We start from the raw sequence: 16967 nt of genomic DNA on the forward strand, positions 1-16967 counted from the left end.
CCTTCAAACGCTTTTGCCATTCTTTTCCCTTGGAATTCCTGCGATGTAAACGTCCCACGCCCTCGTCGTCCCTCACTTGGGCACCTCTGTTTCGAGACGTGCTGGAGCTCTGCCTAGCCACGGCGCTTCCCCCCCCCTCCGGCGTCCATTCCAGTTCCTCTGCTCCCACGGGAACGACGCTCGTGGTCCGCCGCCGCGCCATGTTGCGTCTTGGGCGTGTACCTCGAGCTTCAGGTGAACCTTGCGCGGATGGACTAGCGGAACCATCGTCGTCACTCGATAATCCCGTGCCCGCCTCGAGCAGGGGGGGTTGCCTGTGTAGCGCCAGACACGCACAAGCCGAGGCGAGGGCAGCGTGCGATGTTCCAGCTCGTGCCAGCCGTCCCCTCATAGCCTGTCAAACATAGGAAAGGGACGGAATAAGTGGGCTACACCTCGTGGACACGGCCAGGCGTTCCGGGTGACGACGGGGTCGACGCGAGATCGAAGCAGAGGAGGTGGGCCGTAGGGGCCGAGGGGCATTTGTTACGCCGATTTTTTCACGTGACTATGTCCCTTGTCCCCACAAACAGGCAGGCCCCCTTCTCCTTGTTCCGTCGTCAACCTGGTGGATTCCGTTCTTAGCTCCGGACATAAGAAGTTCCACCTCACCGGGTGGGCTCCCTCCAACTGCCCTTCAACCCCCTCAATCCTCGTATACCCGCCCTTCACATTGGCCAAAGGATCATGATGCCTCCGCCCCCATCATCTGCAAGCACGTCGCGTTCTGTTGTGTTGTCCCTGTACCGAGCGTGCTTGCGATGGACTCAAATTCCTCTGGTGGTAAAAAGCAAATTTATCGCGGGCGACCACCTCCCCTCTACTCTCGCTGCCCTTCAGCTTTCCCCTCGTCTCCTGACAAATAAGGAGGGTATTGAAGAAGCCATTCGCATGCTATTTCGAGCACACGCCAAAGAAATGGATGCCAAGGTGGTCTCGGAAAAAATGAATCTTGCTGTTGACGGGTTGCAGTATCTGAATCGGTTTACTCGCGTGTTGAGAGACGCGGAGTCCCGACGGGAGGCGAATCGGGCCCGGGACGGCCTGACCTTTCGAGTAGGGCAGGTTGTGAGGCATAAACTGTACAACTACAGGGCCGCAATTGTTGGGTGGGACCGGCGCCCTGCCATTGACGTGAGCCGGTGGGAAGGCGTGCTCGCCTCGTCCCTGGGCGTGAACCAACCCTTCTACCACTGCATCCCTGACAGCAACGACACCTTGCATTTCCTTGGCGGCGTCCGGAAGCTCATGTACGTGGCGCAGGAAAACCTGGAACTCTGCCACGCTTTGGAAAGCCGAATTAACTCGGACGTCATTCCTCAGGCCTTCGAATGCTTCGACCCTAGCACCCAATCCTTCCTACCAACAGAGCGCATCACATGGCAGTACCCGGCAGATCACTTGGTCCCCCGTGCCTCCCCCACCTCTCCCTCTAGCACCTTCAAGCCACGCACCTCAGGATTCAGCAGGAAGTTCCGGGCCTCGGTGCAGCGGGCCAAGGCCGTAGACGCCTCCCAGCGTGTACGGGCGGAGTTCGCTCAGCTGGCAGACCGCATTGGGCAATCGCTCGAAAGCCGGTTCGGCAATCTGGAGCGCTTTCATGCCCATGAGCCTGCGGGGATCCTCCTATCTTTGCTCGCTCGATTGAAAGAGATAGACGCCTCCTTTCCCCCCTCTGTTCCCTCTCTCTCCCTCCCATCCACGGCCACTGCCAGCCCCTGCAGCAGCCTCGAGCAGATACTCCCTGCCTATCACACTCTGGCCGCGTTCCGAGACCTCCTCGCCCTCTGCCAAGACGTGAGCAGCGCCCGTCGGTTCGCGAGAGACCGGGACGGTGTTCTCTACCAAGTCGGGCAGGCGGTGCGGCACGCAACGCTTGGCTACCGCGGTGTTGTCTGTGGGTGGGAGCGGTTTCCCAAACGGCAGCTCCCGTCCGATCAGCCGGACCTGTCGGCAGGACACCCGCACTACCGGGTCATTGTCAACGACGAGGACCGGCGCTCTTCCCCCCCCCCTCCGGCGTTGGTGGTTTTGCCCCAAAATACGCTGGCGGCAACGCCCGCGGAGGAAAGTGCGGTGATCAGCCCTCTCATTCCCGAGAACTTCCTTTACTACGATCCTGTGGCCGCGCGTTACCGGCCAAACGGGACGCTGGAGTTCAAGTATTCCATCGGGAGATCGCGTGAGGGTGAAAAGGACTACGGAGGGGGAGATGAGGAGGCAAGCATGGTGGAGGTCGTCCATCGCGTGCTGACCCAAGTCCTGGTGCAGGCACGGAGCAAAGGGCCCCGGCGGGCGGGTATGAAGGCAGATCTATTCATGCTCTTGCAGGGGGCCATGCGGAAAGAGGACGCTGACGTGGCTGAGTCCACTCTTTGGTCCCTGTGGTTGGCCCACACCGACGCTGACGTCAGCGCCTTTATGGACGATGGCATCCAATTCATGCTGCGAGGCAAGTATGACTTGGCGATAACCCGCTTCGATGCCGCCCTGGCCTTGGATCCCGGTTTTTCAGAGGCATACAACAAACGGAGCACTGCCAACTTCCTATCCGGCAGGTATGAGGAGGCTAAGAAAGATGCAGTCGTAACATTAAACCAGGAGCCCTCGCACTGGGGCGCGCTTTTAGGGCGAGGATTGATCGACTACGAGATAGGACAGAAGCTTCAAGCAATCAAAGCCTTTCGCGCCACACTCAGGATCCACCCCTGGAGCACTAATGTGGGCACTACGCTTTTTCACACGCGCAAGCAGCTGGAGACGGAGGAAGTGATGACGATGATGGAGCCTCTGTGATGAGGGTTCGCGGATGACAAGAAATCAAAACTCGTGTGAAAAGATAGGTCTAGAACAAGAACTGTAATTATACGAGATTACGGAAACAGACAAAAAATCATTTGCCGTTCGTATACATTCGAAGGTTTACTTTGAAGTTTGTACACCGGTGTCGAAATGCTCACTCTCGCGGATAGGGCAAGGCTAGTTTTTGCGCGTAATCTAAGACAGAGGTTAAGTAGAATCATTCATCGGAGTCCTAATAAAATTACTCCGAGTGCACACAACTTGACTTTAAACTGACAATCTAGAGCAGCTCCGGATTTACCTGATCAAGCCGAGGCGACTCGTAATTGCTGAAGGTAGAGAATTGATAAGTTAATGAGGGGATGGATGGCTGAAAATGCCGCTTTTTAACGCCTAAAAGCCTATTCAGCCTGTCTGCATTCTCGCTCACAGTAGTGCAAAGGATCCTCCCTTCTAACCCCGTCCTTTCCTCCTCGCCATCCTTGGTGGTCTTCAGTAACCAGCGCACAGCTCTACTATACATTCCCCAGACTTCCTCTGTGATAAATGGTGGATCAAGCACGACCATAGAGGACTGGCTTCTAAGCTCTTCCGGTAGTGCCCCAGGGTGGTTGAAGTCGTACATTATATATCCCGGGTCTTTGCTCCATTTCAAATCGAAGTCAAGCAATCGAGATCTTTTTCTTACAGCAGGTGAAATGCTAAAATAAATGCTTGGTGTACTGAGGAATGCGATGTTACCGCTTGTGTGTGAGGCTTGTTCTTCGACTTCCGCGACGAAAACAGCAATTGTTGCAGGGGAATACCAATACTGATTCATCATTGTATTCTGCAGGGAATGATCACAGGCAAGAGGGTCAATCTTAATGATGTAAGTTTCACTATGCACGCATTATTATCGGCAATCTTTTGTCCGACAGGAATAAAAAGGACGAGCGGGTTGTTTTTTTTACTCTTACCTCCGGGTTTCGGAAAAGAAAATCCTTGCTGGCCTCATCATTCCCATCTCCAGGTTCAATCTCAACAACAGGAATGTGCCCAAGCTCTGACATCTATTGAGGAGTATGTGGTGTCAGCGAGGGACGGAAGGGCTCTTGTACTAAGCGTTTATATTATTTTTCGTGGCATTCCCCAGCACCTAGCAATTTAGAAAGTGTGCCTCCCCCATCGAGCGATAACGATGAATGACTCCTAACTTGTCCTATGACAACATTTGGGTGACTTTTTTAAATAACTCTGCCCCTCGTAGTGAAGCGAGGGCTGGAAGACATGCCATCCAATTCGAAGTGTGTTGATTTATCTACCGTATTAACGTTTTTTGATTTTCAAATTCCGCTCAACCGCCCGTTGAAAGCAAAAAGATGAGAACAGAACCCAGCACCTCCTCGACCATCGTACTTATAATACATCATTAACTAATAAAACATCACAGTTCATCTACGAAAATACAAAAATTGCAACTTGGCACGAATCATCTCCTTTCTCAAATCACTCCTTTCAAAGTCTCCTGTCTAATGTTTTTATTTCTCCGTGGCTTGAGAGTATGCCCAGCGTACCACTTGCTGAAGAGCAGAGACGGTCGCTTTCGCCGTAACAATCATAGTTATCGCACTCTCAACAGGATGAGTGACGACCTCGTACAAAGCTCCTACGACGCCGTTGACGGCCATAATTGGGTCCAGCCCCGCCCTTTTCACCTGCTTCCTCCAAAACCGATACGTTTGTCTCACGGACAAACGAGTTACCATCCATGTCAAACGTACCACTTCCTTGCCGTCATGCACCCACACTTCTAATCCTGGTCCCACCCTCCTATAAATCGCCTGGGCCGCCGCGTCCGTGATGAGCACTCCAGGCAGGCAAAAGACAAGGACGCCGCTGACAGGGAGGAAGGCAGCGAGGGACCCGGTGGCCTTCAATGGGTGGGAGCGAAAATACTCCGGTGCGGATACCAGAAAATGGAATAAAAGGGGTCCCAACGGGTGCCACAACAAGCGAGAAGGTGGCCCCTGCCTACGGCGATACCTACCCGCGCGGGGGGGAGGAGCTGGTAGTCCGGAGCGAGATGACGCGGACGCCAGCCTGCTCGACTCGCTCGCCATTTCCGTGTACGATGCCGCAGATGCATTCTCTCCCCGACTTCGATACAAGGCAGCAATCTCCTCCGCCGTCGCCTCTTCCACAACGAGCTGCGCAGGCTCCTCCCTGCTTGCCCCCTCCAGGTCCAGATCCTTTTCCAGCAATCGCAAGGACCGGCGCGCCAGGCCTTCACCGCACTCTACAGTCATGCGTGCACAGAACAGCAACACCTCCGCGAGGTCCTCTATCTCCTCCTTTGAAAAGTCCACGCACGCGGCTTCTAAGTCCTTGAGCACCTCCAGCAACCCTCCCTGGGGGGCCCACTGTCCCTCCCCACCTTCTGTGCTCAGGAGCAAGCCGTCACCCCGTTCAAGATCCACACTTTCATTTACAAACATGTACAAGGGTTCGGCGCCAGTAAGTTTAGTCGTGGATCCTCTTTTGCCCACCTGTGTTTCGCTGGAACCCTCAGGGATCATTCCCTCTCGCACATCATCCAACGCAATTTCCTGGATGTACTCCGCACGCATGTGGTCTTCAATCCCCTTCAGACCATCATACAGGCTCCCAATCATCTTTGCGCTGTTTTTCAATGTTGTTTCCAATGCCCGCTCGCAATCTTTTTCAGTCAATTGGTAAAGTTTGTCAAGTAGTGCATCGCAGGCATCATGGACCATGCGGACTCCCGCCACGGCCAGACCCAGGTCTATGGCCGGCAGCATTACGATCACATCGTCTTCTCTTGAAGATTTCTCCATTCAACGTGGGGTCTTGATACCTTTTAAAATTGGCTCCACCTGAGAAAACCGTCCCCCTGCTATAGAAATGAATCGGGCCGACCGAATGAGTTATTGCTTTTCGAACTGATGGGTCGGCAAGAGTGAGGTAGCCAGCTCCTTGTGCTGCGTCTGGAAATTCAGTGCCACGAACGCTTTTCAACTACCTGTGGCAAGGACTGGGCGACCTTTTCAGGGATAGAAGTTCTTCCTGCCTGCGTCGCACTGCTGTAAGCGATAGTCGGTGGCTGGTTTGCTGGGCTCAGGACCGTCCTCCTTAGGACAACCGTGTTTTTCACAAGATAAGAAGCTTTCCACAACTCACACTCACTTTGTCTTACCCACCAGTCCTGCTCAGGACGTGCATTAGGCGACTAAGTCCGCGGGCGCCTCGTCGTCACCGTGTTGTTTTGTCGTCCACCCGCGGGTCCTAGCTACAGAGTCGCCTCCAACCTCCTGGCTGGTCAGCACAACTTCACTTAAAAAATGGTAGCTCTTCCAAGACATAAGCACACGCGGACACTGCAGCACAGTCGCCTTTTCGCTCCATATCGGGCTATTGGATGCATCACGGATGGGGCACCTTTCGGCATTAATAGACTAGGGGGTGTAACTTTCATCACCACAACGGTCGGGAAGGCATTTCAAGTCTTCGAAGCCGATAAGCTCCGAGTCGCAATTGTTGCACCGCCATTGCTCGAGGGTGGGAAAGTTGTTGGCATTCAATCGTTTAAGTCCCGAACGTTTGTGGCAACGGAGCGGCGCATTCAAGTGTGGGACCGCGTGACCCTGGTGTCGGGCAACCTTCTTGAGTGTGGGTCGAGCAAGGGCGAAGGAGAGGACAGCGACGCCCTTTTCGAAGATAGCAAGCTAGTGGCGTTGATGCTTTTGGGCGACGTGCTGCTTGCTTTGACAAGTCGAGGTCGGCTTCATCTCTGGAACGTTCATAGCCTGGAACCCGTGCCAGCCCCTTCGGGTGGACCCAATCATATCGAGATCGAGGGCGATTTCCGGACAGGTGGTGTCTTGGCTCACCCTACCACCTACCTGAACAAGCTGCTCATTGGTGATGGAGCAGGCCGTCTCAGGCTGTGGAATATACGGTCGCGGAAGCTTGTACACGCGTTTGAACTCCAGGGGGCATCAACTGGAGCGGCTGTAACTGCCCTGGAGGCCAGCCCCGCCATTGACGTGGTGGCGATGGGACAGACTGACGGGACCATCAGCCTGGTCAATTTGCGTTACGACACCCTGCTTTTCACCCTCCGTCAAGATAAAGTTCCCGTGACCTCTCTCTCTTTCCGCACGGACGCGTCCGCGGCGGCCCAAGCCTGTCCCATGCTCGCCTCAGGGGGTCAGGACGGGCAGGTCTGCGTGTGGGACCTGAAAGCTCAGCGCCTCCACTCCACGGTGGGGGGTGCCGGAGGCACTGCTCATCAAGGACCCGTCTCCCGCGTCTTTTTCTTCCCCCGGGAGCCCGTGTTGCTGACGGCCGGGGCCGACAACTCGATCAAGACCTGGATCTTCGACGCCGCAGACGGGAGCGCCCGGTTCCTTCGGGGTCGTGAGGGCCACACAGCCCCACCACGGCGGATCCGATACTACGGCGACGTGACCGAGGCTAGCATGGGTACCGGCGCGAACGCAGAAGGCTGTCAGATCCTTTCTGCGGGCTCGGACCGGGCTTTCCGAGTCTTCCACACGGCACGGGACGCCCAAAGTCGCGAAATGTCTCAGGGCCCGCTGCTCAAGAAAGCCAAGCAACTGCATGTACGCCCCGAGGAGTTGAAGCTGGCGCCAATCCTGGCCTTTGCCGCCTCCGAGACGCGGGCGCGTGACTGGTGTAACGTGATCACCTGCCACGAGGGCGACTCGAACGCCTATGTCTGGAAATTCGACAACCGCGCTCTGGGGAAGGCGGTGCTGCGTCAGCCTGATTGGGCCGGTGACAATGTCATGAGCTCCCCCGAAAATTTAGAGCGGCAAGCGCTCTGTGTGGGTATCACCGCCTGTGGGAACTTCGGAGTGGTGGGCACGCGGGGAGGGGTTGTCTATCTGTACAACATGCAATCGGGAGAGGCGCGAGGATCCTTTCCCCGGACGCGCGCGGCGAAGAGCACGCCGCACGATTCCATGCGTCTGGCGCGGGGCCAGGCTCGACCGGGCTCGGTATGGGCGGCGCACAAGTCGGTGATGGACAAGGGGGTAGTGGCGCGGAACTCCCAGACGCACGAGAAGGGCGCAGCCGGAAAAGGATGTCCTGCGGGTGCCAGCCTTCCTACGCACTTTTTTCATCAGGGCCATGGCGGCCCCGTGACGGGCGTGCAAGTGGATTGTCTGAGCAGGGTCTTGGTGAGCAGCGGTTTGGACGGCATGCTACTTTTCTGGGATTTCAAGACCCACGCTTTATTGGCAGTGCTGAAGTTGGACGTCGGGATCGCACAGTTGGAAATAGCCCGTGAAAGTGAGCTTTTGGCTGCTGCTTGCGACGATTTCGTCGTGCGTGTGTACGACATGATGACCCGCAAGCTAGTTCGCCGACTTGCGGGGCACACCGCGCAGATATCAGACATGTGTTTCTCCCGCGATGGCCGCCGTTTGGTCTCAGCCTCGGTGGATGCCACTGTCCGTGTCTGGGATTTGCCCACGGGCGCCTGTGTGGACTGGCTGCGTTTTAAGCGGCCAGTGACCGGGCTGACGCTCTCTCATACAGGCGAGTACTTGTGCACCTCCCACGTGGATCGACTGGGCCTGTACATGTGGGCAGATCGCTCATTTTTCCAGACGGTGGACCTGTGTAGCTCCGGCCCCCCCACTACGCCCTGCGACTTGGACGAACCCACAGTCTTGACAGAGATCGGCGAACTTAGCCTTGAGAATGGAGATGACAGTGCTAGGAAAGCCGAGGATGCCGTCCTGACAAGGGTGCCGCAAGCTTCTGAGGAAGAAGGGCTCAGCGACCCGCTGGCCATCAGTCCAAAGGAAGAGGGGCTCATTACACTTGCAATGCTACCCCGCGCGCATTGGCAGACCCTCTTTCAGTTGGAGCTGATCAAGGCCCGGAACAAGCCCAAGGAGCCACCGAAGGCGCCGCCGCGTGCCCCCTTCTTCCTGCCAACCATGCACAACGGGGTCATCCCCACGTTCGCCCCCCCAACAAGCGAAGCTGTCTCACCTCGCACAAATGGGAATACCGAGGACGGCGCGGATGCAGTCGATACGAGCGACATGGCACAAGCATGGTCGGATGATGACGATAAGAGTGATGACGAGAAACAAAGCAAAGGATTGTCACAACAAGGTCGCGCTGTCTCTGCAGCCCTGAATGCTGGGGCATTGCCGGCGGGGTCTCGCATTTTGAAGAGAGGAAAGAAGGGTGCGAGCCGAGGTGCGCCTGTGCGGTCAAGGCTTGGCGCGCTTCTTTTGGAGACGCAAACAGGGATACAGGAGCAGGATAATGCTGTCACCCAGCATTTGATGACTTTGGGTCCTCCGCAAGTGGACGTGGAGATGCAAGCGCTATGTATGGGAAATTTCGACGAAGACGGTATGAAGTTGCTGAGACTCACAGCCTCGTATCTGACCCGTCAGCTGGCATCACGACGGCATTTTGAAGCGATGCAAGCGTATCTGAGCAGATTTTTACAAATTTACGCACCAATGCTTCTTGAGGCAGGGCCAAGCATGCGGAAAGTGCTTGGGAATTTGCGTGACGCGCAGAAAGAGGCAAACGAGCAGATGAAGGACCTTGTACAGCACAACCTGTGCCTTCTGGGATTTTTCGTCAACCTGAAGGGCATTTGACAGGCCACGAAAGAAAAAACATCTTCGTTGTATTGTGGGATAGAAAATGTTTCTTTTATCTATCTGTGTCATTGGGCTACCCGGGATACAAGCTTTGACCAACATTCAGCCAAAGCAACCATCGGTGCTGTAACTTACGAGGCAGTCAGCCGTCCTTGACTGCCCTTTGCGTGCAAATTATACATTTAAGATTTTCAGACGCAAGTGCAACAAGATCTTGTGACAACCGCATGTGTGACTATGAACACGTGCATTCTGAGAAAACCAATAGAAGAGTCTACCGCCATGTGGACGGTTACATGTGACGGCAATCCTTTCTTGTGCATGATAAGACCATTGCCTCACCGCCGACAAAAATCCAGCCCTCCTCTCCGCATAATGCTATCTTCCCATTTCCCACCTTCAGATTCTTGGCCAAATTTAAAATTTTCTATTTGAAAAGAGGTAGCATAATCAACAAAGCTGTGATGTCATCTCTGTAGTCCCCTTCCACATCTCGCCACCTCCCTGCGGCCTGTTCGATCAAAACTTGGCAGGCTGCCGACACCCCCTTCTCCAAATGAGCGTTGACAATGTCCACCGCCTCTTGTGACGAAATGAATTCCCAAACGCCATCTGAGGCCAGAAGCAAAAATTTGTCCGAGCCGTCTTCAGCCAGAGAGTACTCCACCACCTCTGGCTCTGCGACCACCCCCACGCCCTTCACAGCCCGGTCACCAATGCTCCTCGCCATTGCTAGGCCCACTTGCGTATACTCTGGGTCTAGCCACACGCGAGCTGAAAGACCCGGCTCGGGCGATGGGCTCACGTACCCGCCATTTTTTATTATGCGGGCCATTTCCCCCGGCGAATCTGGGTTTTGATCCGTGGAGAGGTCGCGCGCGAGCAAGCGCTTCGTCCCCGCGGGGTCTGCCGTCGCGAGCGTGCACCGAGAGTCCCCTGCATTCGCCACCCAAAGCCGCTTCCCCTTGACCAGGCAGGCCACCGCAGTGGTGCCACTGAAGAAGGCGTCGATCCCTACCTCCAAATTGAGCCTCGAATCTACCGTAAGGAAGCTCTCTTTCAGGGTATGAATCATGTTGTCGTCACCTCCCTTAAGGCTCGAGTGTGCTTCCAGAGCGCGTGGGATCTCGTACATGCAGAACTCAGACACTTTATCACCCTGCTCGCCGTGCCCGTCAAAGACGGCGAAGAGGGCCATCCGCTCGTGGCCCGCGAAGGGATAGACGCAGATGCCACGGTCCTGGTTGATCTTGGCGACAAAGGGCCGCGTATCCAGGTAAGACGGCTCAATGCCATGACAGGAAAAGGTTCCCACCTGTCCCTCGCGGAAAGGGAGAGGGACCTTCGGCACGTCACCGATCTCCAATGAGCGAAAGACGCGTTGCTGGACCTGGCTCAGGGGCGTGTGTGGAGGAATGTTGCCCTGCATGGCGAAGGTAAGGCGCCGACGACGGAAGGTTTCACTTGCAGGGGGGGCGGCGACTGCAGGGAAGGCGAGGTCATCCTCCTCTCCCTCTGCTACGGATTGTGAGCCAAAAAAACCCTTGAACCCTTTCTGCGCCACTGAACGGTCTGAGCCTTTTGCCGACCCTATTGCCCTTTCCTCCTCACACACATCTTTGTCAGGTGCGCTGTCTTCATTTCGAACGGAAGCTTCCGCGTATTGACGACGGAAGGCAGCCTCCTCCTCCCCCCCGTTTTCTTCCGCTTCTGCCAAGACACCGCTTACTTCTTCAGACCCTTCAAGTGATTTATCGGTGCTGACCGACGCGCGACTTCGGGATTGGCTGTGCGATGGTGGAAAAGGGGTCTTTGCTTCTTCCTCAACGGAGTGGCGCTCCTGAGCAATCGACTGCCTCAGCCCCGGCAAGGGACAGGAGAGCTGATGGCCCGCTCGTACCTCTTCGCCGCTCTCATCGTCGAACTCCTCCGCCGCCAAAGGAGCTGTCTTGTATTGACTACGATACGGGTTTATATGAAGATATAATACAGGGGGGGATACACGCAGAAGTAAATTGAGTACCGCGATTATGATGACGACTGCAGATGCTCCACCATTGCCACTCGCTTAGATATGCTTAAGCTATAGCTTGTCTCCTACCCGTCCCCTCCCCCTTAACTCACAAATCCATCTCCTCAAGGGAAGACCCATGTATGGCCTCTGTTTCCGCACTCATGAAGATGATGGCCCCCTTCTATTTTTCCTATGGAAATACTGCATGTGTTCAAGAAATCGATTGAGATGTTGATAGACAGAAGCACCCGGCCGCGCAAATACATGACTGTCTCTCTATTGATTTTTTTCCCTACAGCCAACAGACTTGTATGTGCGCATGGATATTGTACACGCCACGACGAGCGACTTCTCCACGCAGGCCATGTTCTTCCTGCACGACATGGATGTTCGGAACCTTGATCCAAGACCAAACCTGGTATGTCTTCTCCGTAACACTACATTTATCAACCATGACAAAACATGTTATCGAAAGGTTATGAAAAATCGAATTGGAAGTGCTTGCTTGTGAACGCGGGGGACGTTTCGGAGTGAGATTTGCTTTTGATGGCATAGGGATGGGGGGCCATAGGACCCGGAATCGGCCCTTCCCTGCCGTGGCTGCCATCTAATCGACGCACTAATACTCGTGCCACAGGTGAGGGCACCAAGAGCAAAGCTCGACTTGTGCTACAATAGTAATGCAGCGAAAATCTAGGCAGCACAAGGACGTGGTGCACCGCAACGCCGCCTGCAAAGCACGGGATGTGGCGTACTTGTTCCCCCGGGGGCCAGGTGGACTGTCCTCGAGAAATTCAAACGGGGACGGACCGGAATTCCGAACCGTTACACGGAGGGGAGGTGTTTTCTGACCTTGTTTCTTTCGATTATACGTTCCCTTTTATTTTTCAGTGGCGGAAGTCGGACGTGAAGGCGACTTAAAAGAAAAAGCGTTCGAAGCGTTTATACCGATAATTAAAGTCTTCCTAAGCACGTCTTTCGAAAAGCAATGGTACTGATTTCTTTGAACATGTCCTTTGAATGAGAGCTAAAAGACTCTACAAATGCTCGCAAGGAAGTCATCATGCACAGCCAAAAATGGAATGAGATCGGGAAATCGAATAACTTGATTCCAAATCCTTTACATGGTAGCGAGTATGGGTGAAGACTATGATACAACCGATGACACAAAGATGTGTGCGAGTTGAGCCTCAACACCCAGCGATTACACACGACCTCTTTCAAGTGCCCTACATGAGCACACAATCCTTGGAGTTGGAGTCAGCGGCAAGGCGCAGCCGGGAAACATCGAAACCTTTGGAAAAGGATGGAACACCATCATTTTGGCTCAGCTCCTGTTCAAACACCTTACGCTTCATCTCGACCCGCCTTGACAGCTCCGTCAGCAAGCTCTTCTTTTGTGGCAAGCTTATCACACCGTCCTTCACCGCACTCTCCAGCAACTCCACCACTTCTCCGACCACAGCTCCCCCGCTGTCCATGGTCCTCCTCAAGAGATAAGCTGGATCTTTCTTTCGTGTGATTTTTATGGTACTTTTCGCCTGTGGCCAAGGCTCTCCATCAACTTGCATGGGCAAGTCCCGAGTAGTAGTGATGACCGCCTCCCGGCACTGGCAGATCTTCACGGCTTTGCTCAAACCGACCTGGAGCTGCCCCAGGTGCACCACTCCATTGATCGCCACCACCTCCATTAGGCCGTCCTGCATCGAAGACGAGGTCAAAGCCATTGACGACGGCTTCTCCTGCTGCTCTCTCTGACGGTGGGCTTCCTCTTCCGCCTGCGACTGCTGTCGTCTCTGCCTCTCCCGCCGTCGTCGTCGGCGCCGCTGACGCCTGCTTTCGTCCTCACTCCTGTCTCCCTCCTCTGAGGAACAGGAAGAGGAAGAAGCATCGAAAAGACCGTTGCCCGCACTTTCGTCATCTTCCTCTACATTCCAAAGCTTGACACCGCCCCCGTACGACTCAATGTTCAGAAAAATGACACCTTGAACGTGCGCCGGAAGGGTAAGCTCTTTACCGTCTGCTACAATTTTCAGTCGTTCAGGTAGCGAGACGCACGTTCGTCGGAACAAGTCTTGCGCTCCAAGCATCCCATACCAAAGCTTGTTGACTAATCTTGAAAAGAATAATTGAGGTTTCTGTTCTCGCAAATGGTGAAATTTTAACGCCGCCTGCGCGTCCACCCCGATGCCGAAATAGTTGTTGAACGTCACGGTCTTGGCGCGACTTGACCCTTTTCCGGCCGGTGTCAGCTTCATTTCCCATCTATCCACCACCACCACGTGCGCCCGCTGCACCTGTGCGAGAAACTCGACGATGCTCTGGTTGTTGTAGCCCCCGCCCCATCCCAAAACCCGCGCCATGTCGTTGCCAGTGCCCAGAGGCAGTATGGCGATCGGAGGCCAACACTCGGGATTCAGGTCCTCCAGGACATTCATGATCCATTTCGCAGTCCCGTCGCCCCCACACACAAGAACGCGCAGCCGGGGCAGCTCAAGATAGAGCCGGAGAGCGCGGGCGGGATCCTCGTTGGCTAGATCGATGACTTGGATGGGATTTAGCAGGCGGCGGAGCTGGTGGATTAGATAGGCACCTTGACTGACTCCTGAGCGGCTATTGACAAAGGCCAATAGCGGGGTGCAATCTTCGGGTAAGGGGGAAAAGATGAAGCCTCTGCCGGCAACGCCGGAGCTCCCTCCCGACAAGGCGACGCCGGTCCCGCTGTGCGCGTGCTCCATGCTCGGCAGGCGGACGGGTTGGGCGGGTGTAGTGATCGGCTCTCCATTGGCCGCGTGGCTCGAAGAAAGACGGGGCGTTGCGGCGATCGCGTCCGGGGCGTGTCGGGAGGACTGGGCGGATGACGCCAAGACCCCCTCGGCGTCAGGCAGTGCGTACGGCGTGAGAGGTGGCTGAGAGTCAAGCGCTCGAAGGGGGAGACCGCTTCGCGTCGGTTTACCTTCGTGTGACTTTTCGTGATTTTCAATTTGCTGGCGCTCCCGCTGGTGTGGCAGAAAGCGGATTCGACCCCGACAGGGGGTGTCGGCTGGGGAAATCTCCATAGATTTGACATTTGCGGAGGATGCGTCCGACCCTGCCGCGGCGCTGGTACTCGCCAAGCCTGACATGCCCACCACCCTCTTCCCGTCGCCGGCACGGCTGGAAAGGCTGCCGTTACATGGAACCATGTTGCCCTCCTCGCCGTTCAAATCCAAGCGATGCGGTTTGGGTCGAGCGTCACTGGCCGCGCTGGCATCGGGATTGGCCCCATTTTCACTTAGAGTAAGTGGCGTCGGGTTCGCAGTCGGCTGCAAAGCTGGTTTACCTCCAGCACTTGTGCCGTGATTGCTCAATCCGACAATGCTCTGTTTCGAGCCACGCCGCCGCAGCTTGACCCCACGCGCGTTACCGTCCACAGTATATCCTTTCATATTCTCATCGCCTTCCTGTTGGGTACTAGGTAAATCTTGCCGCGCGCCCTTTTTGATCGCTGCCGCAGATTTGCCGCTGCCACCCGAGATCAGGTGACTTGTCCGTTGGATCACCCCGGACATGTTCTTCATCGCATTCGTGGTGGCCGTGGTCAGCCGCGAGAACGTCCCCAGCTCCGGTACCTCTTGCACGCAGTATGGAGGTATTATAAGCCGCCGGTGTTGACAATTGCGGAGGACCTCCCACCAGTCGGGATTTGTTTCCTCCTTCCCACGGTCCATCATGAAGCTGACAATTTCCCAAAATAACCACACCACTGATGCAACGAGGACCACCACAAGGACGAGCAAAACCTCTGCCTTCACTAAGAAAGGCGAAAGAACATTAAGCTCCTCATCCATGATCTCCAATGCTTTGATTATTAGTTCCCAAGAACCGCGCTCTGGGATGCACGAGGAGCCCTGGGTGAATCAATTGGCCCTCCTTTCCAAGTGGCGTCCGGATCAGGACGACTGCGAAAAGTACCAGACGCGAATATAGGCGAGAACCGTCCGTATTCTCAAAAACATGTTACCCACGACTGGAAGCGTCGACGTCTCTGTGTGGCCATGAGGTGTAGTGATGAACGACATCGTGAGCAGACGATGGGCTTACGCGATGATGCAACTTTCTAATTTGATGTCAAGACAAGGGAAGAAACGCCTCATCGGGTAAAGCGCGTATTACATAGCTTTCATTCAATGAGTTACGTCCTTATGAGAATAACTCGATCGTGCGGGTGCACAGGTGTGCTAAGAAGAGCGCCAAGGCCAGAGGAGGGGAATGTGGGAAGTTCGGGCTCATGGCGCCAATTTCCTGCGTCTCGACATGGTTCCGAATCGGGAAGCCGGGGCGCGAGGAGTCGATCAGGGCACTAGGAAAAATTCATGTGTGAGCATTATGAAAAATTTTTCACGACAAAAAATAATTTAGACCACAGGCTGTCTTGGTACTGCCTTTGTTAATGCGTCCATGTTGTTTCATTGCCTAAATTCAGTGACTGATTGCGAGTCTTGTTAGGGCCCTCTACATAAGGAAAATCTACAAATCTATCAGCTCTGGCCATTTCCGCGTGACATCCAAGCGACTTAATATCTCCCCATCACCATCAGGAGTCCAACTTACGTCCACCGCAAGTACGTTCTTCCCATTCTTTTCCAGAAGAGCCGCCGCGAAGCGCTCCAACGACCCTTCCAGAGCCTCGGCTGATCCCGACCTACGCGGTAGAATATGCTTTCCACCTATATTTCGGCATGCCACCATCAACGTCAAGACAAGTAATTGTTTTCCTGCCATAGAAGAAGCTGCCGAACTCTCCTTGCTCTCGTTGCCCTTCCGCCTCGCCGCCAAGACCATCGCAGCCCTGTCCTCAGGCGTGTTCTCGAAGGCCCATTTCTTCCGCTCCCTCATGGAAGCCTCATTGAAGGCTCGCTCTGCGGCCGCCATATCTTTGAACCTCCCGCTCGTGGCCTGCGCCGCTACCCAGCCTTCGTAGGATCGGAGGAGCTCCAGAGATACGCTAGAGGCCAAGGACGCCAGCCCTGCGCTCGTCGTCGTCTCCGCACGCTCGGCCAGCCGCTGCAACGCCTGCATAAGGCCGCGTTGGTCCCGATCGTACAAGGCTATTTGGTATGTGACCAAATATACGTCCCCCTCTACCCCCCCTTGACCTAACCTCTCCCTCCGCCGTGCCATCTCTGCTTGCGCGATCGCAACCCCCATAAAGCCCCCGAAGACTGCCACGTCCGTCTTGCGAATGGGACGTCCATGCACCAAAACGCGGTCATTGCTTAAAAGATCTCCGTCCTGAATGCGTATCTTGCATGTAAAAAGGAGAGCTTGTGAGAAGAATACGAGAGACGAGGACTGCCTGGATCCACTGGAGTCGGCTATGCCGCGACCGAATGCGACTCTAGAGTGAACTTTCAAAAAATGACCCTTACCTTCGGAATGGCCCGACCAAACTCGAAAGAGAAGCGCGA

General features: G+C 55.1%; 2 protein-coding genes across 2 annotated transcripts in view; both read right to left on the reverse strand.

Annotated features, from left to right (window-relative positions):
• Nucleotides 1-4227: 4227 nt before the first annotated feature.
• On the reverse strand, nucleotides 4228-5743 carry NGA_2046700 (uncharacterized protein). Its single transcript, XM_005856116.1, has one exon. The coding sequence runs from the start codon at nucleotides 5676-5678 to the stop codon at nucleotides 4362-4364; it is 1317 nt and encodes a 438-aa protein (XP_005856178.1). The 5' UTR covers nucleotides 5679-5743; the 3' UTR covers nucleotides 4228-4361.
• A 10199-nt stretch (nucleotides 5744-15942) lies between these two features.
• NGA_2008800 (uncharacterized protein) overlaps nucleotides 15943-16967 on the reverse strand; it is a 5391-nt gene continuing 4366 nt past the window's right edge. Inside the window, exon 2 of the mRNA XM_005856115.1 lies at nucleotides 15943-16874. Within this exon, the coding sequence (XP_005856177.1) occupies nucleotides 16027-16761 (735 nt within the window). The 5' untranslated portion in view covers nucleotides 16762-16874 and the 3' untranslated portion in view covers nucleotides 15943-16026. The remainder of the gene's footprint in view (nucleotides 16875-16967) is intronic.

Source organism: Nannochloropsis gaditana (genome assembly GCF_000240725.1).
Source record: "Nannochloropsis gaditana CCMP526 unplaced genomic scaffold scaffold038, whole genome shotgun sequence".
Lineage (NCBI taxonomy): Eukaryota > Eustigmatophyceae > Eustigmatales > Monodopsidaceae > Microchloropsis > Microchloropsis gaditana.

What these genes read in the sequence shown, in the direction of transcription:
- NGA_2046700 (XM_005856116.1), bottom strand. Translation starts at nt 5,678, where the DNA reads ATGGAGAAATCTTCAAGAGAAGACGATGTGATCGTAATGCTGCCGGCC.